The sequence below is a fragment of the Lycium ferocissimum genome, chromosome 7 (genome assembly GCF_029784015.1).
Source record: "Lycium ferocissimum isolate CSIRO_LF1 chromosome 7, AGI_CSIRO_Lferr_CH_V1, whole genome shotgun sequence".
In the NCBI taxonomy this organism is placed as follows: Eukaryota; Viridiplantae; Streptophyta; class Magnoliopsida; order Solanales; family Solanaceae; genus Lycium; species Lycium ferocissimum.
Window position 1 is genome coordinate 43,922,262 of NC_081348.1, and position 25,923 is coordinate 43,948,184.

The 25,923-nt window shown below is 35.5% G+C and overlaps 3 protein-coding genes across 5 annotated transcripts; 2 read left to right on the forward strand and 1 right to left on the reverse strand.

Moving 5' to 3' along the window:
• On the reverse strand, positions 1–4,329 carry LOC132065257 (8-hydroxygeraniol oxidoreductase-like). Of its 2 annotated transcripts, XM_059458555.1 has the most exons (7): positions 4,133–4,329; positions 3,467–3,609; positions 3,148–3,185; positions 2,146–2,548; positions 1,365–1,607; positions 449–607; positions 1–279 (listed from the first exon to the last, which is right to left on the reverse strand). In XM_059458555.1, the coding sequence occupies exons 1-7, from the start codon at positions 4,167–4,169 to the stop codon at positions 169–171; spliced, it is 1,134 nt and encodes a 377-aa protein (XP_059314538.1). In that variant the 5' UTR covers positions 4,170–4,329; the 3' UTR covers positions 1–168. The 2 variants fall into 2 exon arrangements, with proteins under 2 accessions (XP_059314538.1, XP_059314539.1); XM_059458556.1 differs by lacking the exons at positions 3,148–3,185; positions 4,133–4,329 and having other exon boundaries at positions 3,467–3,606.
• Positions 4,330–11,600: 7,271 nt separating this feature from the next.
• LOC132065258 (protein CIA1) lies at positions 11,601–20,766 on the forward strand. The gene is made up of 10 exons (XM_059458557.1): positions 11,601–11,780; positions 11,903–12,049; positions 12,402–12,623; positions 12,806–12,870; positions 14,723–14,788; positions 14,916–14,984; positions 15,709–15,771; positions 16,158–16,227; positions 19,332–19,415; positions 20,409–20,766. The coding sequence occupies exons 1-10, from the start codon at positions 11,601–11,603 to the stop codon at positions 20,481–20,483; spliced, it is 1,041 nt and encodes a 346-aa protein (XP_059314540.1). The 3' UTR covers positions 20,484–20,766.
• A 902-nt stretch (positions 20,767–21,668) lies between these two features.
• LOC132065259 (D-amino-acid transaminase, chloroplastic) lies at positions 21,669–25,360 on the forward strand. 2 transcript variants are annotated; one of them, XM_059458558.1, is made up of 5 exons: positions 21,669–21,996; positions 22,318–22,367; positions 23,012–23,190; positions 23,902–24,575; positions 24,969–25,360. In XM_059458558.1, the coding sequence occupies exons 1-5, from the start codon at positions 21,822–21,824 to the stop codon at positions 25,061–25,063; spliced, it is 1,173 nt and encodes a 390-aa protein (XP_059314541.1). In that variant the 5' UTR covers positions 21,669–21,821; the 3' UTR covers positions 25,064–25,360. The 2 variants fall into 2 exon arrangements, with proteins under 2 accessions (XP_059314541.1, XP_059314542.1); XM_059458559.1 differs by having other exon boundaries at positions 21,671–21,996; positions 22,321–22,367.
• The last annotated feature ends 563 nt before the right edge of the window (positions 25,361–25,923 follow it).

Consider the following 25,923-nt stretch of genomic DNA (forward strand, 5'->3'; position numbering starts at 1 on the left):
ACCATCTTAAAATATTACTACTATGAAATTATCCGTTACCAAAAAAAGGCAGACAACAATACAAGCTTGATCATGCTGGACACTTCATAACTCCATATCCTTATTGCTGAAATTTTTATTGTTATATAAGAGGGGGAAAAGACTATATAGTAGGCATATTTGAATAGCTCAAAACTTGATAAGGATCTTTACGCAATTTGGTTCTTTCAAGTACTCAAATGCCTTGTTTATTTCATTGAATGAAACTTCATGAGTCAATAATTCATCTAGTTTGATCTCCTGCAGAAATAAAGCATTAAAACTTGTATTCAGTAATAAATATTTAAGTAATAATATCTTAGAAATTTGGTAGATATAATTTTGGAGCTTATGTTAAGTTCTTTCGGACTCTTTAAAAATATTATCGGATGCGTGTCGGATATTTCAAAAGTAAGGATTGAAAATGTACCTTGCTAATGCATTTGTCAACTATAGATGGAAGATCTGTGTGAGTTCTAATGCCACCATAGATTGATCCCTTCAGTGTTCGACCAAACATAAGAGGGACATAACTCATTTGCCATTCCAACACAAGTCCAGCTCCAAGCACTATCACTGTTCCATATCCCTAATAATAATTGGTTGTCCCATTACTTAATTGTTCAAGTCAAACAAAACATAGCTATTTAATAAAATAATATACTAGAAATAGAAAATTAAAACATTTTTTCTATATGTGGAAAATGGAGTTATACAACACATATACTCCCTTCATCCGAATTTATGTGATATAGTTTGACTGAGCACGAAGTTTAAGAAATAAAGGAAGACTTTAAATCTTGTGGTCTAAAATAAGTCAAAGATATTTGTGTGGTTATAGATTATTTCGTTAAGCGTAAAAGGTAAAGTTTAAAGTTAAATTGTTATCAAATAAGGAAATGTATCATTCTTTTTTGGGCAGATTAAAAAGAAAAGTATATCACATAAATTGGAACAGAGGGAGTAACATATTAATCCATAGAAGCAAGGGCATATGCACGTTATACGAAGCAGTGTCACCTGATAGCGCTTCATCAATTATTTTACTAAATATGTAATACACAAACCGTAAATTTAAATAACATAAAGAATAACACTGCTTGACGTAAAACATTCTTGATATACCCTAGCTACCGCCTACCGTAAAGCATTAGGTTTTGGACAAATGTTATCATACTAAGTGTTGGGTAAGCTTGTATAACCACGCTACAAGAAAAATATCAATTTTGTGACGAAATATTTATGATGTACGTTAAGATATGTGACGATTTTATGATTGAATTCATTAACGGAAAATGAAATTTGTGTTGGATTTATGACACTTTTTTTTAATAGAAAAGACATACCATTCTTGTGGATTGAATGGCTTCATTGATGGTGAGGTGAGGCACATCTGTACACTCGAAGAAGTAGTCAACACCAAGTCCACCAGTGGCATCTTTAATTAATTCTGAAATTGATTTTTCAGAGATTTTAGAAATATTTATAAAATCAGTAACCCCAAAAATCTTTGCTTTTTCACTCTTCATTTCGTGTATATCCATCCCAATTATTTTGGTTGCATCTTTCTGTCGAGCTCCTTCTACTACCTGTATGTTTCAAGAACAATATTTCCTTTACAAATCTTGAGAATAAAATACAAAAAAAAAAAAAAAAAAAAAAAAAGGAAATTGATTTCCCATCTCATTTTTAGAATTAGCCAGTAGCATGAAGCTTTAAATTCCGCCGGTGAAACTTTGAGGAAATTGTCATGAAATTTCACCTATGACAATGACTATTTTTTAATTACAAGACTGATATGTGGCAAGTAAATACTAATTCTACACCAAGTCCAAATTAGATAATAAAAAACTTAAGTTGACCAATGAACAACTAATTCTACACGAAGTCCAAGAATGTACATGTAACATTACGAAATGGCCACTTTTCAGTCCCTGTAATTAAGAAATTAGCCAATTTCATGAAGTTTTAAATTCCACAGATGAAACTCCAGGAAATCCAGAAAATTGTCACAGAATTTCACCTATCGGAGTTTCATGTCCAGGAGTTCACCCATGAAATTTAGAACTTCATGGCTATTTTTCAAAGATATAACCGAAAAGTAATCAGTAGATCTCAGGTACTTACACCAAGTCCAACACCTCCAAGACCAAGGACAGCAACAGTGGAACCCTTTTCAATGTTGACATCTTTCCAAGTTGCTCCAAAACCAGTTGTAAATGCACAACATAAGGAAGGAACATGTTCGATTGGGAGCCTAGGATCAACCTTAATAACATAGTTTTCATCAAGAACTGTGTACTCTGATAACGTAGAGCAACTAACATGGTGATAAATCCTTTGACCTCTAGTTGACATTCTTGATGTTCCATCCAACAACAAACCACTGAAATTTAAAGGGTATTTGTGGCATAAATTGGACTTTTTTGACTTGCAATTGGGACATTCTCCACATTCTCCCAAGAAATGTGGCATCACTATGTCTCCCTCTTTCAAGCTTTTTACCCTTTCACCCACACTTTCTATCACACTGCAATATAAAAAAGAGATTATGAGATCATTTCCTTCTATTCAAGCTTTAAAGGGTTATGTTCAATTGTTTTCTCTTTAAGAACATGCTTAATTTGAATTATTTGGTATAAATTATAATATATGTAGATAAGCGATTGTTAGTTAATTAACTAATAAAAAGCACTTTCATCTTAATAATAATAGTTAGTTATGATTTGAGAGAAAAAAATATTTGCATACAACAACTTAACATTGATTTTGATTCATAAAAAAGGACGCCATCTTTAGCCATAGAGTAGAATGAAACAAATTTTGAAATAGATGGCTAGCTATATATGTACAAACCAAAAATGGTAAGTACTAAATTTAAAACTACTAGAAATGTCCCTAATTCTAATATGATGCATATATAGCTAGAGAGCAGCTAAGGATCAAAGATTTAAATTCTATGATTCAATTTTTTAATGTTTTTAGTATTAAATTCATTATATTTTTAAAATTATAAGCTCAAATATATTATTTATCACAACTCCAGTGAAATTTGATGTTCCACATCGAAAGTATTCTGAACCCTTGCAATGTTGCATTCGCCACTCAGAGAGAGAAATTAGTTCTTACCCAACTCCTTCATGCCCAGGAATGCGAGGGAATAAAGGCTGAAAAGACAAAAAAAACAAAAACAAAAAGAGATAAGAAAGATGGCGAGAAAAACTAATATATGTGTGTGCAACGTAAGATAGCTTATCATAAAAAATGTTATAGACAACCACTAGCTACGAATTTTGTTGTAAATCTATCGTTAAATAGCTCATAGTCATCGTTAATAAAATTTGCCACGGATTTTTATTGTTTAACGTTAGAATCTGCCGCTAATTACTGTTTTTTTTTTCTTTTTCTTGTAGTGTAGGTTGATTTAAGAGCAAGCAAATTCCCATACCTTTGGAAAGCCATTGCAGCAAAGAACATCTGTACCACACAAACTGGCATAAATCATCTTAATCCTAACTTCTGTTGATTTTGGTGGATCCACTTCTATCTCTTCTATTTTCAGTGTCTCTCCTGATTTCCATACTACCGCACCTGCATTTATTTTTAACCATTAATACATGTATACCATCAAATATAAAATATTGTTAAATCTTGAACACTCTTCGCGATTCTGTGTATAAGCGTCAAATAATCAAAACATATTTCATCTTAAAAACTTTTAACGAAATTTCTGCCTTCGTCATTAGAACTATTATTGTTCACTCGTTGGACGAGAAAAATCTTTTGTTTTATTTCCTAGTACGTAAGTAGGAAGAAATAACATGCTTGGTCAAGTTATTCAAAAGCTGCTTATTTTGAAAAGTCTCACATCAGAAGTACATTAGCCAACACTAAATCATCAATTTGTGCTTGGTGAAGCATTCAAACAGTGTTTTTAAGGAGAAGCTACTTTTATCATCTTTTTAAAAATAGCTTCTGCCATTATTCAAAAGCACTTGCTTTTTTCCAAAAATTCTACTAAACGTTTGAACTCTCTAGCTAAAATAAGATTTTTGTTTTAAAAATAATTATCTTTAACTTAGCAGAAAACTTAACCGAACTGGCTAAATCTCACCTTTGCAAGTGATGACCCTGTGGCAGCCTGAATTCATTATGGTGAAGAAGGATGAGGAGCTCGAATGAATTGGTGAAGGAACTAACTAATGTGATGAGAATTTAAATAACCAGAGCTTATAAAGTTGGAGAGTTGTATTTTGGCATGAGAATAATATGATTTTGTAAATTGCAAACATATTTTTTCTATATTTTTAGCGGTGGACCTGTGGTTCTAGCTGGTTAGGTACTTCCAAATTTTTGTGCATCAAGGGATTATCTTGGTCCCGCATATCTTAGGTATATACTTCAATAATGTTGTCTTAAATTAAATTATAAATAAAATATAAAATTTGGATACAAATTTTGCATGTGAACTTGTAAATTGAGACATCACATATATCAACTTGAATATTAAATTTACAATTGGATGCCATTGACCTACAAGATTGGCACAAAATTGTATCATTTTAAAGCACGAAATTAAATTATTGGAAGTTAGATATAATTTGTCTGTGGTGAATACTAACCGATGTCATTATGTCTTACTTCTGGACAAAAACAAAAGATTTGATGTGAATGTTCACAAAAAATAGCCTTGTTTATCATGACACGTGAATTAAATGCTTTTCTTAGACTATCCACAAAAGGGAGAAAGGATGCATTTAAACTTTATTGTTTTCTTTTAAAAAATTTGTTATTGTTATTGTTATTGCTTTTTTAATCTAACATGATAAAGTTTTTGGAAAATAGAATATATTGCTTCGACTGTACCTCGTGAACGACAAATTTTCACGTAATTTAAAAAAAATCTTGCGATGTGCCTCCAAGAATTAACATTTTAGTGATTTAAAGTTCTAAATTCAAACTGAAAAAATGTTTTCAGAATAAAATAAATTGAAAGGGTGAAAAAAGGTGTGGTCATTGAGTGGCCAAAACATGTAAAACTCAATATTCATGTCATTGTTTTCTTCACTAAAATAATCATTCAAAATTTCACGTAATCTGTACTCAAAATAATCACACAGCACACACATAATGATTTGTATTTTAAATCTCATTGAATATTTAAAGTTGAAATTATCGTGGAAGACTTTGTTTTTTCTTTTAATTGCTGTAATTTTGTTTCATAAACAATAAAGCATGTTTTTTTTTAGGAAAAGAGTTTAAGTTATATTATCAGGTCATCTAAAAAATATTTACAGATAAATCTCTTTAAAATTTGAAATCTGTAATCTTGAAAATAAAACATGTCTACATGCTACAACAAGAAAAGATAACTCAATGATATAAAAATGTTTATATTGATAATGCGTATAACTTAAAGTCGAAAAGAAAACGAACATTCACACTAATGGATGGCCATTCATCAATGGGGAAAGCGAGCCGAAAGTTGAGAAGCGTTAGAGGAAGAAGAAAATGATAGAATTGGTCTTATTATGTATGGGATATAAATCCCATACAAATATTTATGGATAATGAAGTGTTGGAGAATGAATGAAACAGATGATGAATAATGCAAAAACTTAAGTGAATGTCGCTTTTGTCTTTAGGGGATTCTTTCTTCTTTCCATTTTTTAACCCCATGGCTAGAATAATCTACGGGGGAAAGAACGTCGAAAATAATTATCCAAAACAAAACTATTTGTTCGAAATGCCCCCAAATTTATGATACTAATATGACATATAAATATACTGAAATGGTATCATATTTATTTATTCAAAAGACATACTTTTCTGAAAAACATCTCTATGATACCATCATCATATATACGTATATGTGATGGTATATGTATTCAATACTTGATGAGATCTTTCTAGGATTCTGCGTAATACCATTGTAGTATATGAAAATACTGAGATGGTATTATAGATAGATGTTGGATTCTTACGAACTAAATGTGATATATAAATATACTGCGATAGTATGAGGACGGATTTTGAGCAAGGAATACTCAGGTAAATATCTTCAACCGGTTAGATAAGAAGCAAAATTAGTTTAGAAAGGACATGAAAAGGAAAAATATTTTACATTTTAGGGATATTTTGTATTGTTTTTCCTGATTTATGTCCCTTTCGAGTCAGTAAAGGCCACACAGTTGGCCATAAGGAGCCCAGCCCATTATTGCAAAAGTGGTCGCAAAAGTGGAAAGGACACTTAACTGGTTATGAGGAAGACTACTCTTGTGCGCTTCTTTGTCTTTTTTTGCTTGTTTGTCTTTTTTTGCTTGTTTTATTTTTGTAGTAGTATCTTTCCTTACCCTTATTCCATTTTTTCTCTTTTCTTTATCTTTTTCGTTTTGACATAGTATTTTATTTCGTTTAATTTGGTTGAATTTAAGTAGATATCAATTGAATGATTTTGATTTTTTTTTTTAATGTAGGTAAATCCTTCTAGCAGAGTTTGAAGGAATGAACATATTCTGTATGATAGTTTGTCAATGCATAATATATGTCACGTTAGTATCATAGAGGATTGAACTGTGGGTTTTTAAGGAATGAACTTGTCGTCTATGATATCATGTCAATATACGTTATATACCAGGTTGGCATCATAAAAAATTGATTAATGGAATGAACTAATGCTCTACTATATATACTGTAAGTATATTTTAGTTCATAGCGTGATTACTTCAAAATTATTATTGTGTATTAATTTCAGTTACATTCTTAATGTTGGAACGAAAAGAGGTGAGTTGAAGTGTGAAAAAGAGTAGAACCAGACAAGGTTTTAGGCGCAATGAGTTGAGACGGTAAATAGTTTGATGGGTGTAAATTCGAGTGGGCATGTACGGCCTTTTTTTATTTTTTATTTTATGGACAGCTATGTGATTTTTCCTTTAATAAATTGGTAACCGAAAATCAAAGTTTTCATTACAGTTTTTGCCGGGCTCCTTTTCTCTAGTCTCACTCTTTAGTTTCTCCAGCCCCAAAAGTCGTGGAAAGGACGCGTGGTGTCACGACCAGCCTAGTGGGCCGTGACGGGCACCCGGAGCTAACTACTGAGCACCACATACCATACTGCTATCGTCTTAACCTGTACCCTTATAAACTCCATAAAACATGCACACATATACATATATATAGGTCCTCGCGGCGGCAGAAGGATAATATACAAAACATACAATGAGGGTCACATAACGTCCGCTACCCACACATGAGTATCTACGAGCCTCTAACCGAAACTCTAAAGTTATGAAGATGGGATAGGACCCCACCATATCCAAGTATGAACACAAAAGAATATATCAAAAACTGCACCTCCGAGATATGAAAGTGCTCATGTGCAAGGCGATCCGGCTCTGGAAGCGGGTCGTCTCTGTTCACTCGTGGGCATGAGCGAGCATCCAAAGAAAAAGGGATGTCGGTACGAGCGATATCGAGTATGTAAGGCATGCATCATAAAATAATAAGGGAACAGGAAGATAAAGTAAAGATAAGAAGATAACCGGTGATTGCTTACCACTTAAGGCGGAGTCATGCATGCATACTCGTAAAAATGTCATCATATCATGTACTGATGTGGAACGTGCAGCCCGATCCATATATCATCATATATCAATATATTGTCGTGGAACGTACGGCCCGATCCATCACCCATATAGCCCGTGTCCTGGCATCCCGCGTCCGGGATGATATTATAAGATACCAGCTGATCAGGTGGCTATGCGTCTATAGCGCCTCACCTTTCCCCAATATCCCCTATATACATATACATATCATATATATATATATATATATATATATATATATATATATATATATAATATACGTAGCAAGCATGAGAGCCCAAGTAAAAGTGCACTCTATCGGAGTGACGTAAGGTCACGAACCTATGATTACATTATGGCATCATCATCATCGCTATGTCTCACCTTGAAGGAACTAATATCATGAGGTGAGACAACAATAACGAAGAATAGCATCAATGAAATCATAAACATAGAAACATCGGCATCATGAAAACATCATTATCATCATCGCTATCATAGAACATGTCTCATAAGAAGCTCTTGAAGACCTTTAACTTTCATGTTTAGGGATGTAAGAGGGTTACGAAAATATAGAGAAGTAAATGATAATACGGGAGTCATGCCTTGAAAGAAGGGGACGAGCCTTACATACCTTTGTATCTTCTTAACAATGTCGACTAAGAGCTTTTCTTCCGGTTTACAATTCTACATACAAAGGGGTTCGCACGAAGGTTAGATTGTTGGAGGTATACTTAAGCCTGAACTAAAGCGAATAACGCTAACGAAAATTAGGCAGCATTTCGTTTGTTTCAACAACTTTCTCTCAAATAATAAAACAGCTTCCAAACAACACAACGACATCCATAATATCATAATACGTAAATTTCCTCAAGTTAAACATTATTCAACTTCCAAATTCATCCCCCAAGATCCTCCATAACCACAACTATAATACAACATCATGCATATCATTCACATGACACTTCCTCAACACCATTAGTACCATTCATAACAAGATTATACTCATATTATATCATGAATCATAACTCAACTACCTTTTAAACCAACATACCATTATTTGCATACTTAAGCTCATATTTCATACTTGTTGCTAATTCAAGTTCTTCAACTACTCAACGCCATCATTAACATGAAATAATCGTAAAACTCACCTTTGATTATATAGAGATGATCTTTGGATGAGAATACTTCACTTGAGAAGAACTCCACTTCAATACCAAAGAGATTCTCAACTTCTATCAACCCTTAGGAAGCATTTACACCCTTGATTCTATCAACTGTTGATGTTTGATCTTTGATTTCCCTTCTTGGATATGTGTTGATGTGTTATGAAGAGGGTTCTAAAGGTTTTTGGAAGGTTGGAGAGGTGAAAAGTGAGAAAAAGAAAAGGAAACCGTGCATATATAAAAATTAAACTCGGACCCGACCCGAAATATACAGTCTACTATACGGATCGTACAATTTATACGGTCCCTATATTGGACCGTATGTTTCTTCCAGAATACCACCCTTCACTGGAAGGGTTCTACGGTCAGGTATACTAGCCGTATAAAATATACGGTCCGTATATATGACCGTATAATCCCCAATTTTTTCGAATTCGTTCTCGTCGCTTCGTTTGGTCTCGAATCCTTGGGGAACTTTCTTGGTTCCTGTGTAACACTCCCTTAACGATCTAACAGACATTATAACTCGTCCTCAAGACCTTACTAAATATTCGTTAGTTCAACATCCATGAAATCTTTCCCAAACATAACGTATACTCCACTTCCTTTGACGAATCTAGTTTCACCAAGTCCTATGAATTAAAAATCTTATCGTATATACATGAAGGCTGCCAATCACCCTCTTGTAGTCGTGAAGATACGTGTCCGACTTAACTGACGTTAGTCTATTCACGACGCAACGACATGAAATTGCCGAGGTGTAACATCCTCCCCCCCTTAAGAACGTTCGTCCTTGAATGTTAAATTCTCGGGAATTCTACTGAAATTTTGCCAGAGTTTTCCCTGTAATTTGGCACTATCATCCGTCATCAAAGAACCCAAAATGACATCGCCACACAGGGCTATAACATCAACAATAAGAAATATGGCCACACACGACCCGATAGTAATAAAGTAAAACATTTCATACCTGGGAGCAATGACGTTTCATCCGGTCTTAATTTTTGTGTCCCAACTTAATAAAATCTTTAGAAAATTACCCTAACTTGAAAATATTCGCTTGGAATTTTTTTTGTTGCCCATCAGACAACTATAAGGCAGACCTTGTGGTCAATCAAGCTACTATCTTGAAATATCCTGAACTTTTGTCTTATAGGCAAAACTAATTTATGACCACGATTTATACTCAATGGGCAATCAGAGCTTTGCCTAACAAATTTTCTGAAGAGAGGCTATTTTTTAAATTTTTTGTTAAGGGGGTCAAAAGATCAAGAACACCCCTTAGACATTTATGAAGTTAACCCAAATGAAGCCCAAGTTTGTGATTCGAGCCCCTTTCATTTTTTTTTGCGTGGACTGTCTTTTGGGGTGGTCTTTAATTTTTGTCCCTCAAATTAGTGGTCTTTAATTTTTTCCCTTCGCTTAATACTTTGAGGTTCTGGGTTCGAATCTAGCTCAATTAAAAAAATGAAGGAATTTCGCAAGACATAAAATTACCTTTAAACTCTATCTTAAGGGAGAATTTTGCCTTCAAAACACTGCCTTAAGGCAGAATTTTACCTTAAACTCTCCCTTATGAAACTCTGCCCGAATCATGTAAAACTTTGTTGTGTGATTTTTTTTAAAAAAATTTTTTACTGAGCGGGATTCGAACCGGAAATCAAGGGGCTCTGACGAAGGAGAAAATTAAAGACCATCAATTTAATGGCCAAAAATTAAAGACCACCCATTCTGGACAGTCCTGCGAATTGGCCAGCCCCTTTCAAGTTTAGTACAACTACTACTTTAAGGTTCCAAAATTTCAAACTCCAGTTGCTCATTGCGAAGAAAGAAAGTCGAAAAAACAAATAGCGGGTTACGTTGTTGCTGCTGCCGTCCGTTAAGGTAAGCCTTCGATTTAATTTAATTTATTTATTTATTTTAACTTTCAAGTAGGGGTGGGCGTTCGGTTCTTCGGTTCGGTTTTAAATACTTCGGTCTCGTTAGACTAAAAAGGGTTCCGTTCTTTCTTTAGTTTTTAAGTTTGGTTCGGTTATATCGTTTTCAATTCGGTGTTTTCAGCGGCAGCAGCACAGTTCCTGTTGAGCAGCAGCAGCAGTAGTTGCTCAGTTTCAACAGCGGCAGCAGTTCAGCAGTTCAGCAGCAGTTTTCTTTGTTTTCTAATGCAGTAATGTTTGCCATATGGGGCTAAGTATATTAATTATTAACATTCTTTTTATAAGAAGGAAATGTCAGGTGGATGTGGGTGTCTTTGAAAGCAATAAGAATCATAACTAATTTAGATAAGGTGTCAGCATTTTTAACAACAGCAGCAGCAGTTTTCAGTTTGGGGTTGGGTTATTTTCGTTTGATACAAAAGATGAAAAGAATGAAGTGGGCTTGGGTTAGTTTCGTTTGGGCTTAAATTAAATAGGGCATGGGCTTGGACTATTAATAAAGCTAAGACATAATATTCGGTTTAAAACCGAAAACCGAATTAAACAGTCTAAACAGAGGCGAATCCCGAATTTTTTGAAAAGTGCACAAATAAGGAATTAACTATGCCCTACTTTCAAGTTAAAAGAAAAAGGGATATCCGTTGACTAGTTTTGGTATATATTTTCTTAATGATCTTCAAATCTACTTTTGCTTGGATTGCTTATTTGATATTCTGATTGTAGTAGAGCTAATAAACTGATTTTATATTCTGTTATTCAATTTTTAATCCTAATATGGCATAACTTGAAAGTAGAGTAAGTGAGGTAGGTTAAAATTAAAGCGAAGCTAGTTGTGAATTTGTAATCCCTTGACTAATCACGACAGCGCGTCTACTCCACGACTTAATTGGGCTATGAATGATTTTGAACTGAGGGAGATTCAAAGGCTTGAAGGCCACACCGATAGGGTTTGGTGTGTAGCTTGGAAACCGGATACTGGAATCAATGGTGTGCCAGCTGTACTAGCTTCTTGCAGTGGAGATAAAACCGTACGAATATGGGAACACAACTCCAGTGGCTCTTTTCACTGCCAGGTTTGAATCTTTTGTTTCGTTTCAATTTAATATACAAGGGTGTATCTGCAGTTAAATCATAGTCTTAGTGTAATTTTCTCTTTAAAAAGAGTTGTACTGACTATTTGGAAGAAATTTTGCAGGCTGTTTTGGAGGAAACACATACACGGACTGTTAGATCATGTGCCTGGTCACCGTCAGGCAAATATTTGGCAACAGCTAGCTTTGATGCCACCACTGCTATATGGGAAAATGTTGGGGTTGACTTTGAGTGTGTCTCCACTTTGGAGGTACCGTTACCTTGTGGCTTCCATGTCTCTGTCATATTAATTTCAGTTTAGATCCATTACCCCAGCTCTAACGACAACAAGTACAAAGTTGGCAAAACTAGTATCTTCTGTCTGATCATATCTGCGCATAGCGCAATATAAACTTTAGAAATCAGCCAGTAGAATAAGGCAATCTGTCACTTATGGAGTTGTGCTTACATGGAATCATATAATTTGGCTTACAGTGCTTTGTGATCCTAACTTACATTGACTTTTATACGTGGTCTTTTTCCATTTTCTTTTACGGGTTATAACTTATAAATCTACTAAACTCCTGTCTTCTTCTTACTTGCCTTACATGGATAATGTCCAGGGTCATGACAATGAAGTGAAAAGTGTTTCATGGAATGCATCATCAGGCACACTGCTTGCAACGAGTGGTCGAGATAAGTCGGTTTGGATATGGGAAGTGTTGCCTGGAAATGAGTTTGATTGTGTTTCAGTTTTGCAAGGACACACTCAGGATGTTAAGATGGTTCAGTGGAATCCCTCTAGGGATACTTTGTTCTCGTGTAGTTATGATAACACTATCAAGGTATATTTGAGGTTCAACTCTGCATCCTCTATCTGTGTATGTGTGTGCGCTATTTGCTAGGATAGATTCTAGCAGGCGTTTCATACCCCTGTTACATGTAAGGCATAAAATTGGTAGCCAACTGCTTTCTTTTCCATTTGTAAGTGATAGCATCTAATCTCTACTGGTGCGTGAAACTGCAGGTTTGGGTAGAGGATGTCGATAGTGATGATTGGCATTGTATTCAAACTTTGGGTGAATCTAACAGGTAAGAGTCATTCTTGGTACCTTTCTATTAATAAAACGCTTTACCTTATAAAAATAAAAAGAACAACAAAACAGGTAAGAGAGTCGTAATGATCATAACAGAATCTTGAATTATTTTTTGTATTAGAGGAGAAAAATTGAACAGTTGAACTATGTCATCAAGGTCGTGATCATACTTTTAGTTTAGTAAACTCTTTTCATTTATATAGACTACCGTATCGTATTGAAATGAGGTTACCTTCTTAGTCCATAACATGTAGATAGTTCAACTTTGGTTATAAGTGCTCCCTCTGTCAGAATGTATTTTCCATGCAAGACTTTGTTTCATATTTTGTCAAGTTTTGAGAATGAGAAATTTCTAGTTTTCATTTGAGAAATATGTGGAATCATAGGTAATAAGTGTTTTAAGGGTTGATAGAAGGGGAAATGTGCTATTTGGAAGTGAAAATTTTAGAATGCGTACAAAAGTCTATTTCAGAAAGATTTGGACTCAAATATGCCACTCGTAAAAAAAAAAAAAAAAAAAGGGGGGGGGGGGGGGTGGGAAAGGAGGTTGGTAAGTAATTTATGGTTTTTAGATAATGCCACGTTGCAAAATCCAATACTTAAAAAAAAAAAAAAAAAAAAAAAAAAAAAAAAAAAAGACAAGGTAAATATATTTATTCATAAACATGGCCAAAGAAAAGTATCTATTTCAAAATTATAGCAAAATCCACCCATTAGTCTTGGGGACTTTTGGGTGCACCAAAAGAAAATAAAGGACCTGAGGTTACCTTCAACCGAGTAAAACTCGACTCTACCCCCTCAAAGGATCTCCTATTTCTCTCTGGAGAGAACACACATTAATTTATTCTATTTAGTTATATTCTTACGCCCCCTCACGTGTTCGATTTTTTTATGAGTCCATGTGAAATTTTTTTTTGATAAAGAGTGAAATGTTGAACAAAAATATTTTCCCCTCATTTAAAAGCTTATGTCACAGAGAGAACCTTTCATTAATGAATATTTGTTTATGTGCACTTCAAGTCATCATCAAGGCTCTTAAGACATACTTTTTTGGCCTTTCAAGACGTGACATAGATAATTGATATTTCCCTTTATCGTAATGTGTTTACAATTTCTTTGTCTATATATTTGTTATTCATGCTTATTATTGTTAGTATTAGACTAAACACACACACACACACACACACACACACATATATATTTGTAAATTGCGCCTTTTTTTCATTAAATCACGCTTCTAAGTGACCTTATAGCTTTTTTGCGCTTAACACTGGAGAGAACACACATTAATTTATTTAATTATATTCTTAGCCATTCCCCAACTAGATTTTTTTTTAAAAATAATAAACCTTTCATTTAATGAATATTTTGGAACTAATGAATTTGAAAAAGCTATTTTTTTAAAAAATGCTTCTAAGTGTATTTTCTGAAAAGTGCTTTTCAGAAAATACTTTCGTGGAAAAGCTATTTTTTAGCTCCTGAAAAACAACTTTTGCTACTCCCCAGAAACACTTATTTTCTCACAAAAGCATGGCCAAATGGCAAATACTTCAATTTTTTAATAAAATAAGCAATTTTGGCCTCCCAAAAGCTTGGCCAAACAGGCTATTAGAGTGTCTGACATTCGCATATCAATGGAATGGTTCACGCATTCAAAAGTTCTGCTCTCAACTTAATAACAAAAAAGTTCTGCTCTCAAATTTGTGCTGTCTTGACTGCTCTTTTACTAGGTTTTTCATGTTCTCAGTGCCCTTTGACCTAAATAATTACCATGTATGGTCATACAACATAGTAACTTTGTTTAAGATTGTTTGGGAGCTTATGTCACTACATGGTTGAGCTTTCAGCGGACATACATCTACTGTCTGGTCTCTTGCTTTCAATGCTAGTGGAGACAAAATGGTGTCTTGCAGGTATGCTTTTCTATTCTGCTAAATTTGTTTTAAAATATATGCTCTCAGGTCGCTGGTGTATTTTAAATAGGACAGTAGTTGCAGTCACTACTTAAACAGATTTTACATTTAATTTTCTAACTTGCAGTGATGACCTTACTGTTAAGATATGGACTGACGTCGGCAGAATACAGGGTTTGCATGAAAACACACCTTGGTTAGTGTGAGCTATGCTCCCTTTTGTAATCATAGTGCTATCCTATGTAGTTGATTATTGGACTTACTTTCACAGTTGGTGTTCATTAGTCTAACTGATCTTTTTGTCAACTCTCTGTGTACTGAAGACTTGGAACTAACAATATACCTGAACTTTCTGTGAACTAATAGTCAAGTTTGCAATATATTTAAGCCTTATAGCTTTTGTTTGACAACTAATGTATGATATCTACAGTTTCATAACTTTTACCCTCCTCTAGTTTGTTAGCGTTGTTTGAATAGTTATAATTACGAGTTTTTTGCTCTTATATCTTGAACAAAATTTTTTAAGATATCTTTAGTATAAGTTTCTGTAGCGGGCTGGGGTGCTTTAATAAGCCATCGCTGTTTATCCCCCGGGCCAAATGTAGTTAAGGAACAACATGGTCAGTTTTACATGATTCAACCTCAACTTTGCCATGTAGTTTCCAATAAATTCATTTCGTAGAAATTGTGTCAATTCGTTTTCAAAAGAACAGTGTATGTCATTTAAACATCATTTGGTGCATTCAGGCGGACAATGATTTTTGTTCACCTAAGTCAGCATTTATTGTTTTCTTTTCTCTGGCGAAGAGTGGTCTTTATTTGTTTAATGAACTTTATTTAATGTAAATGTTTGCAGTAGTTAGTATGTTTGCCAACTCCTGATTTGCAAATTGCAACCATCTCCTTTTTGCGCTTTTCAGGAAACATGTCTGCACTCTATCTGGATATCATGATAGGACAATTTTCTCAGTTCACTGGTCAAGGTAGCTACTCTATATCTATTTCTTATCATGATCATGCTACTGTAAGCCTTTTATGTTTTCACTCCCTAACATTACCTTTCTTTGACAATTTTTTTTTTTTTTTAAAGTGTGCATGTGGGGGTTGGGGGCATCTTAACAAAATCTCTGGTCTTCTTTTCAATAATCAAGAGTTTCATAGGTTATTTTGCTGCCTGTCTAGGGTTCATTTTTGATCTCCTTTTATTGGGACTTGTATTTGTAATTACCCTCAATTGCGTCAGGGACATTGTAAACTGCATAGTACTATTCATTTTTCAATAATCAGGGCATGTCTGCAGTGATAATTTTGTGTCTGTTTCTTCCCCGTCATCCTAGGGGCTAATGTACTTAATATGCTAATATGTCAGGGAAGGAATAATTGCCAGTGGAGCAGCTGATGACGCCATATGTTTGTTTGTTGAGAATAATGACAATGAGGTTTTCAACCTTCGATATCCCTATTTATTTTAATCTTAATGTAATTCATCTTACATGATATCTAGGACACTGGTGAATCTTATCCTGCCCATACTCCTCAATCCTTTTTTTTTTTCTTTTCTTTTATACAAGTCATGACATATTTTATAGATACTTGCACTAAGACAGTGCGTCAGGCGTAATTACAAGTTGTGCAATTGCCTTATTTTGTTTAGCATATCATCTACATGTACAATAACCAGGTTGCACCAAAAAGCTAACAAAAAAAAGTATATCTTCATTTAGGGATGTGTATCTTTCTCCCTTTGCCTTAAAAAATTCTGCTCTTTCTTTCCGCCAAACATTCCGCCAGATGGCCTAAGCTATAATGCTCCAAGTCTAAAGATTTGTTACAGAGCCCCTCTCAATTCCAGCCCTGCAGCAGTTCAGTAGTGGAGTTTGGCAGGGTCCCACTCATGCCGAGAATTGCAAAAACATGTAGCATAACTGCCTAGTGACCCGTGCAAAAAGAGGTGGCAAACTACTTCAGAGTGCTCTTCGCACAGTGGGCATCTGCTGGAAAGCTGAAATCCCTCTTTTGGAGGTTGGTTTGAGTGACAAGCCTCCCACGCCACAGTACAAGAGGAGCAAGAGACCTTCAAAGGTGCCTTGTTATTCCAGCAAGTTATAGCAACTTCTCACTGAAAAGAGACCCTTGGAATGTCCCTTCCAGCTAATGGACTCAGTTTTATTGTGATCCAAATCATTAATATTCCTTCAAAGAAAGAGAGTCTACCCTTGTGCCTGGTAGGAAAAGCCCGCAAACAAAGTTAGGCTGAACTTACCTCAACCTTGTTCCTCAACTCAATGTATGCTCCAATACGTCCGTCAAATACACAATCTACATAATATATCTCATTTCCATCAATTCACACCGTATATACCACAACAACAAAAACAACAAACCTAGTATGATCCCACAAGTGGGGTCTGGGGAGGGTAGGATGTATGTAGACCTTAACCCCCACCTTTGTGGGGTAGGGAGACTGTTTCCGGTAGACCCTCGGCTCAGAAAAGGTACCTGGCACGGTAATGTTAGAAAAAAAGAAAGCCAAAATATCAAGATACATAATAACAAGATACAAACTACTAGTGGCAATAGATGGCAATAAACCTCAAGAATAGAAAACTATGCAATGGCTGAATATTACTAAAGGATAAATAGGAGAGGGTGGACTCGTCCCCTCCCTCCTCGCACAGAAGACGACAACACTTAGTTATCTACTAACCTTTTACCCTAATTCTCGACCTCCATACCTTCCTATCTAGGATCATGTCCTCAGTCAGCTGAAGCTGTGCCATGTCTCGCCTAATCACCTTCCCCAGTTCATATTCGGTCTACCTCTACCTCTCCTGCTATAGCCAACCTCTCACACCTCCTTACTGGCGCGTCCTCGCACCTCCTCTTCAGTCTTCACATGCCCGAACCACCTCAGCCTCGCTTCCTTCATCTTGCCTGCTATCGATGCCGCTCCCACCTTGTCCCGAATAACATCGTTCCTAATCATATCTCTTCGAGTATGCCCACACATCCATCTGAGCATCCTCATCTCCACTACCTTCATTTTCTGAACGTGAGCATTCTTAACTGGTTAGCACTCTACCCCATACAACAATGCCGGTCTAACCACCACTCTGTAAAACTTACCTTTAGGCCTTGGCGACACCTTCTTATCGCACTGTACCCCTGAGGCAAGCCTCCATTTCACCCACCCCGCTCTAATGCGATGAGCGACATCATTGTTAATTTCCCTGTCTCCTTGGATTACAGATCCAAGATACTTGTAGCTTTCTCTCTTGGGCATGACTTTTTCCTCTAGCTTCATTACTACCTCTGACTCATGCGCTACGTCACTGAACTTGCACTCTAGGTACTCCGTTTTCGCCCTGCTAACCTGAAACCTTTAGCCTCTAGGGTCTCTCTCCAAACTTCCGCCCCTATCATTCACTCCACCGTGCATCTCGTCGATCAAAACTATATCATCCATCACTAAGGCACCGTATATACCACAACTCAACTCATGTAGGTGTTTAGCATTGACGGCAAGCCTTCCAAACCCTCAATTCTTCCAATTGGGGTGAAGCCTAAGTTCACCCAGCCTATTGTGATGCTTTCAATGAGTTATTAATGTCATTTGAGTCACTACAATTCACAAATCATCTTCCATAACCTTCCAATAACCACCATTAATGGTCCATTTGAGCGTTCATTAAACACTACCCTCCAATCACCAATAAAGTCCATAAATATCATCAACATTCGCAAATACTCATGAGAAATGAGTTCTAGGCGGTGGAATTGCCTTGTAGTAGCACAACCTTTGAAATCAAAACACCATATTTTACTCACCTTGGATGGTAGATCACAACCCTTGTCCGAAATCGCCTATTCAGACTCGAGCCCTGGCTCCCAAACTCAAAATATATCTCTCCCCGACTGCCCCTGATATTTATAGTCAGAGGGTTCTGGTACTACGCTTGCCCCGCGAGATCCATCGCGCGAGCTCATTCCTGTGCGTGGCAGCCTCGTCGCAACGCCAGGTCTCCGCGAGAAGGGGTTGTCCTACCCAGACCTCCCTCTTGCATTGAGGTTCGTGATGGCACGAGTTTTCTGCTTTGTATCCTGCCGACTTGGCACCTCACTCGCAGTGTTCCTGCGACATGTGCCCCCCAGCTTAGCTCAGGTGAGCTTCTTGCATGTTGCACGCGATGGGCATAGTTTTTTGTTCCATGGCTAGGAATCCTCTTTCCAAAAATCAGGGCCCTCGCGACGTGCCCCTTTCCACTTTTGACATTCCCAAGCTACAATACCAACTCCGCACTCCCATTTCATGTTCCACATTTATTCTTGACCAAACTGTATCGTTCATATTATTAATCATCGTTTGCTCGTAAAAACGATGTGCTTAGCAACGTGGTAACCCATTTATTAGACTTAAATAGTTCCAAAATAGTGCGCTGCAATTATCACCTTTGCCAACCCTTGTTTGGCATAATAATTTTACACTGTGTCTGCCTTATCAAACAAACAAATAAATTACTTAATTAACTGTTTTGGATGACAGGTTGATGGACCCACATTTAAACTACTTTTGAAGAAGGAGAAGGCTCATGACATGGATGTAAATTCTGTGCAATGGAACACTGGGGTAAGTTAATGGAATACCGCAAAGCTCGGATTTTTGACTTTTACATGTTCATCTATCATTGCTTTAACTCTGCATTAGTCTGCTTCAAGATGATTTATCTTTTAGCAGAACCGACATCACCTGGAAATTTCTTGAGCATGTTAGAAATTTAGTCCCTTGTTTAATTGCCATGTTGAAGTGTAACAGATGGTCGACCTTTCTAATGTATCTTGTGATGGTGCATCCTGATTCAGCAACCTGCTTTCTTGGACTTGAAGATTTGAATTTGATACTCTTGGAACTTTAGATTTGAATTTGATACTCTTGGAACTTTAGATTTGAATTTGATACCTCTTGGAACTTTATTTTGGGTTATCAATTGGATTGTTAAAATGTTATACCTCCTTATAAATAAAAAATGTTAATTTATACCTAGACAATGCGTAAGTATAGCAGAGTCTTATTGTGCACGGACTTTTAGTGGCACCTAAATTTGACATGTTAGATTGAAACAGACTTCTAAGATCAAACTAACAACATATATTCGTTTGACTCGAGACTTTAAAATCCACATTTCTAAATGAAGCCTAAGATTATTCTGCCCTGGGATAGTATTGCACATTACAAATGTTGGTTTTCATACTAGGAACGCTCAAAAAACATCTAGGTTTGGCCCTTGGAATGAATATTTGTTGACCTCAGTTTTGCTTCACTTTCTGTTGACCTATCTGTGATATGATATGTGTGTCAGAGCTTATGATTCATGTGGTGGAGAATAAATATGTTAGGCATTGCAATGATCGTTGCAGGGTTTTTCAAGGAGATGAAATGTTTGCTTTCTGTAGTGTTCCCGAATATTCAGTCTTGTTGTTTTATGTCGGAAGACTAGAAAAGCAAATTTAAGTGTATTGCTGCATATTTGAGTTTCTCTTCTATATCCGTAACAAAATGAAAACGAGATTCCTTTGGTTAAATAAATCTTGCAGTAGGTTTACTTCTGTCAAAACCTTGCAGGATAAAAGGCTTCTGGCTTCGGCCAGTGATGATGGGACGGTGAAGATTTGGGAGTTGGTTCGTCTCTCTGGATAGAAGCTGCTGTCAACATAGTTTCGTAGCTGATACTAGAAAGCAATCTGTATTTTTTTTTCAGATCATGTAGAAAATATAATTCACGGTAATTTTGAGCCTTTTGAAGCTTTGAATTGCTACCAGAAAATGTTAGCTTTAGGCTTCAAAACTGGGGTGTGGAACTCTTCATTGTACCATAAAATAAACTGATACAATGTTGTTATCACACCTAGAATGTCAAACTGTTGGAAAGAGATATTAATTTACTTATTTTATGTGTGCAAGAGCCTCCCATTTTTGTGCAGTAGAGGCTATAGTCAATTAAGTGACATCTGAAGATGATACTTTTAAAAGTCTTGTATACCAAGTATGATTGTGTTTTCTCTTATATGTTTGATGTTACATTTTCATTTCCGACGATGGCCTGTCATTTATTTTTTTATTAACTTGTGCAATGCCATTTACTATTTTTTTTTCTTTTTCTCTCTCTTTTTAACCTTTCCTTTTATGGGATGACTAGTTTTTAGCTTATGGCAAAAATCCTCTATCATATAAAATGAAACGGTAGATAGAATTGCAACGAAATAAAGTCCACAGCCCATGCTAATTTAATCACATCTCAACTATTTTATGAGTATTTGTTAGTTTCTGGCTTTCTGCCAATACAAATATGGGTTCGTTGAGGATTGAATGTCCACGTGATGTTATATTTCGGTGATTGTGAGAGAATATGATTAGCCTTTCAAGTTTTTTTTTTTTTTTGAAAAAGAATGGATGTGATCCTACCAAAAGTAACCCATTGAATTCCATCAGAACTTCAAAGTTAAGCGTATTTGGGTGAGAGTAATACTAGAGTGGGTTGTTTTTGTTGTAAATTTGAAAAAGAGAATCATAATCGAAGGACTGTTAAAGCAAAAGAATCAATTATATAAGGACTAAAAGAATTGTTAGCAATATCTTTACTGCTTGTTTGGTTGTTTGTCATGTGTTGTTACGTAACTTATCATAGTACTGTATTATTTTGATGAATATAAAATTTGAATGAATTGTATCATTTCATGATGCCATCGTGCACCAACCTAAAAATTAAGCTTATAATATTTTATATTAAAAAAAAACAATGCAATCACATTAAAATTCATTTTATAAATTTAACAATAAATATGATTAAATTTAAGTAACAATAACATAGTAACAAATATCCAAACAAGCCGGCTAAGCAATGGACAATATTTTATGAAGGTTCTGTTTTTTTTCAGTTTGGTTATTAAGAATGGCCAAACTATTTCATTATTCAAGTTTTGATCTTTTGATTCTTCATGCCACTCTTTCACGCATAACTCATACAACTATACTACAATGGCTTCTTCCTTGTCAACTCTCCCAAAACCCATCTCAGAATCCTCTTTTTTCCTACCAAAATTAAGCAATTCCATTGTTATTCCAAAGAACATCTTAATTTCAAGATTAAAGATCAGACCTTTGATCCAATCAAATGTTTTCAAGAATTCAAATCAAACCCAATTTTCCTCTGGTAAATTTGAAATGATTTTTCATTAAATTCTTTTATTTTGGTAATTGGGGTTCCATATTTCAGTTTATTATATCACTCCATCCGGTTCAAAATAAGCGTCAGAGCCTTTTTAACATTCTTAAGAAATAGATACTAACTCCTAGAAAACAATAGGTATTTTACTAAACTACCCTTAATTCTTATTTATTGTCTGAGTAAATAGGGGCAAATATGAAAAAAAAAAATTAATTCTAACACTTATTTTGAAAAGGAGGGAGTAGCTCTTATTACAAGTTTACTGAAATTTTGAGCTAATACTAACATGGGTGTTTGGTGTGGCAGAAGGAGAATGTAGTCCAATGTTTGATGTCCCACTTCTCTCTTGCTCAGAGGTCTGTCCTTTATCACTTTTATGTATTTATTTCACTTCTATTTTTATTTGGTACTATGATGACATGAATTGAGCTTAAATGGAGAAACACGGTCCGTGAGGATTCATATAGCTGACCCTAACTTTTTTGAGATTGAGGGGTAGTAGTAATAGTAATGGTAATAGTAATAGTTGTTGTTATTCTTAATGTTTATGTTAAATAATTGTTTGTAAACCTGCAGAGATAGAGCTTAAATATTCTTGCCTCTATAGTGGAGAACATAATTGTTAAAACTAAAAATTTTAGCTTGTTCAAAGCAGCTACTCTGGTTGCTTAGCTTAATTCTGAAGAGATAATAAGAAAGAGAGTGATTTCTTCCCATCTGCCTAGATCTTGTTGTGCAGAGTTACTCGGTACCAGGCGCCTGGAACCAGTAGAGTGTATATGTGCTTTTCTGGCGAATAGACAGTTTGCGGCTTTGTGCATATCAATCATCAAGTTGTTAGATTGATTTTAACAGAATGTGCTCTTGCTGACCCCTGCCTCCATGGAAAACTAAAAGAAACAAATATTGAGAATTAATTTAATTCAGTGGAATTTTCAGAAAAAAAAAAATCGAAAATTCATTTAATTTAGTGGAACTTTCTTATTAATTTCTTGTAAAGGTTATTGAGAGGTTGAGAACAAATCGAGAAAGTCACAAAACCAAGCAACAGTATTTGGCAATGTACTCTAGCGTTTTTGGTGGAATCACAACTGATACAGCTGCGATGGTGATTCCCATGGATGATCACATGGTCCATAGAGGGCATGGAGTTTTTGATACTGCTGCCATTATGAATGGGTTAGTTTTCCTAACTCTATAAGTTAAGCCATTCATTTTGGTTCTTTAAAATCTTTTCTTTTTCCATCAGAGTTGATTTGTGAGGTGGAATTTCATTCCTGTATCTAACATAGATCAAGTCTGAAAAGGCCTATCGTTCCTCTAGATTTAGCTGCACTTGATTACATTAAACACATATCCAAGTGGTTGTGCTCATGCATCCCCTTGATAAAATTTGTCTTCATAAATACATTCAATAGGAAGTTCACTGCGTAAGACTAGTCAATATATTATCCTGCAGTTTTTCATAAAGATATGCTGTTTGGGGCTTTCGTAATTTCTCAACAAGTAAAATAGTGATTTAAATCCCTTTAAATTGGGTCTTTAGCACTTACAAGTTGAGATAATGAGGTCTGATGTTCTGGCAGATTGAACATACTATAACTTGGTTGTCTGTCTAATTTGACCAAATTCTAGTCACATAGAAGTAGAACATAGCTTGTTTGCCTATCTAACTTGGCCAAATTCTCATACTTTTTGTTCAATTCTGTCTTCTAGTTAATCTTGAACCCGATTTCTCTTACGTTCTACGTTGGGCAAACCTCCATTTACAGGATTAAATTATGTGAGCAACTCTAAAGTGTGGACTAATTATACTTTACATGACTCTGAACTGGTAAATCTGTAAATGTCTTTAATTTTCTATTCTTCTTATTTCCTATCTACCCTCAGATACCTTTATGAGTTGGATCAACACCTTGATCGTTTCCTGAGATCTGCAACCATGGCCAAGATACAAATTCCTTTTGATAGGGAAAGCATTAGACGAATTCTCATTCGTACAGTAAGCATTTCACAATGCAGAAAAGGTTCTCTAAGATACTGGCTTTCGGCGGGATCCGGTGATTTCCAACTATCTCCGTCCGGCTGTCATCAAGCAGCTCTTTATGCCATTGTAATTCAAGATCAATCACCTCCTGATCACAGGGGCGTCAGAGTTGTAACTTCATCAATCCAAATAAAACCCCCACAGTTTGCTGTCATGAAGAGCGTAAATTATCTGCCAAATGCACTTTCCAAGATGGAAGCAGAAGAAAATGATGCATATGCAGCGATTTGGTTGGACGGCGACGGCTTTGTTGCTGAAGGACCGAACATGAATGTGGCTTTTGTTACAAAAGACAAGGAACTTCTGATGCCTTGTTTTGACAAAATTCTCAGTGGTTGTACAGCTAAAAGAGTTCTGGTTCTTGCAGCAAAATTAGTAAAAGAAGGTAAACTTCAGGGTATTAGAGTAGATAACGTATCTGTGGAGGACGGGAAAAGAGCAGAGGAGATGATGCTTATTGGCAGTGGAGTTCTTGTACGCTCAGTGGTGCAGTGGGATGAAGAAATCATCGGCAATGGTAAGCCTTTCTCTGCTTCCATCAAAACAATGAACTATGGAATGTTGTCCCTTCATTCCATTTGCTTTGGTTTCTTATGCTGCTGAAAATATGATGTTTCAAAATTCGAGCACGAAATAATCTTTTCTCGATTTCTGGAACAAACGTAAGTACTGCTTGACAAACTGAGACTAGACGGATATTAGATGCCAATATATCGCTCTTTCTGAACACAATATATTGCTCTTTCTGAAGACATGTTCTATCTAAATATTGTTCTATGATTGGAGCTAGTATTCATGATTATGCAACAGTAACATAAATGTACAATCGTTCAAGGAGTTTCAAATGATTTTGACTGTTTTACTTGTGTATTCTTATCTCCTTTCTGTTTCTTCCTCCTCATTACTGTAGGTAGAGAAGGTCCTGTAACACAGGCTCTGCTAAATCTTCTCTTGGAGGATATGAAGTCAGGGCCTCCCACGGTGCGAGTTCCCGTTCCCTATTGAACTGGATCATCGGCGGAGGTAGATGCTCAGACACGAGTTGGCCGAACCTAGTAGCTTTGCTCAAACAACATATCCATAAAGTTAAAATCCTGGCTCCGCCTTTGAAGTAGATAGCATATATTTCCTTGCAATTGTAATTTGTGGATCAAGATTGAACAATCTCACTCATCAAGTCTTATAGGAAGTATTACAGCATAAAAATGCTTCTCAACAGTAGAAATGATTTTTCCTAGAAATGCTCTTCATAAGAATGTAGTTATCACATGGCAAATGCCAAAAACTGTTTGATTCTTCTCATATTCCACCATTTTCTCTCCATTAGTTAAAACATGATGTAGGTATCAACAGAATGTATAACTTGTACGAATCATAAATATGCACATTGAAGCTTACAAAAAAAAATAGTGCAAATATTAAAGATAAGAAGTTGGAGATCACTATCAGGGTGAGTGGCCGGATGATTGAGACGACTCCATTTTAATTACAGTCTCGGAATCAAGCTTTGCCAATAAGCAAAGGACCTCGTGGTTAGGAGCGATATTCAGCACGAAACTGAATTAGCTGAACTATAGATTGAATTTCAGATGCTGGATGCCTTGAGCCCAAAAAAAAAAAAAAAAAAAAAAAAAGAGAGAGAAATTAAAAATCTATCTAGTAGCCAACTACTGTACAGATTTTCTTGCTAATCAAGATCAAAATTAAATGTAAATTTATTTGGACATAGTTTTGAAAAATTTCTACTCAAAAATAATTTTCTTTCATGTTTTAAATGGACCAAACTTCAAGAAAATGTTCATATCATGTCTATGGAATGCTACGATATGCTCAAATTACATGATAAGTAATAAATATACTCTTTC

Coding starts and splice junctions, on each gene's coding strand:
- LOC132065258 (XM_059458557.1), top strand. CDS start 11,601: ATGAATGATTTTGAACTGAGGGAGATTCAAAGGCTTGAAGGCCACACC. Junction 11,781..11,902: donor GTGGCTCTTTTCACTGCCAG/GTTTGAATCTTT, acceptor GAAATTTTGCAG/GCTGTTTTGGAGGAAACACA. Junction 14,985..15,708: donor TTGCATGAAAACACACCTTG/GTTAGTGTGAGC, acceptor TGCGCTTTTCAG/GAAACATGTCTGCACTCTAT.
- LOC132065257 (XM_059458555.1), bottom strand. CDS start 4,169: ATGAATTCAGGCTGCCACAGGGTCATCACTTGCAAAG. Junction 3,610..4,132: donor CAGGGTCATCACTTGCAAAG/GTGAGATTTAGC, acceptor AAATAAATGCAG/GTGCGGTAGTATGGAAATCA. Junction 1,608..2,145: donor TTGGAGGTGTTGGACTTGGT/GTAAGTACCTGA, acceptor TGAAACATACAG/GTAGTAGAAGGAGCTCGACA.
- LOC132065259 (XM_059458558.1), top strand. CDS start 21,822: ATGGCTTCTTCCTTGTCAACTCTCCCAAAACCCATCTCAGAATCCTCT. Junction 22,368..23,011: donor CACTTCTCTCTTGCTCAGAG/GTCTGTCCTTTA, acceptor TTTCTTGTAAAG/GTTATTGAGAGGTTGAGAAC. Junction 24,576..24,968: donor TGAAGAAATCATCGGCAATG/GTAAGCCTTTCT, acceptor TCATTACTGTAG/GTAGAGAAGGTCCTGTAACA.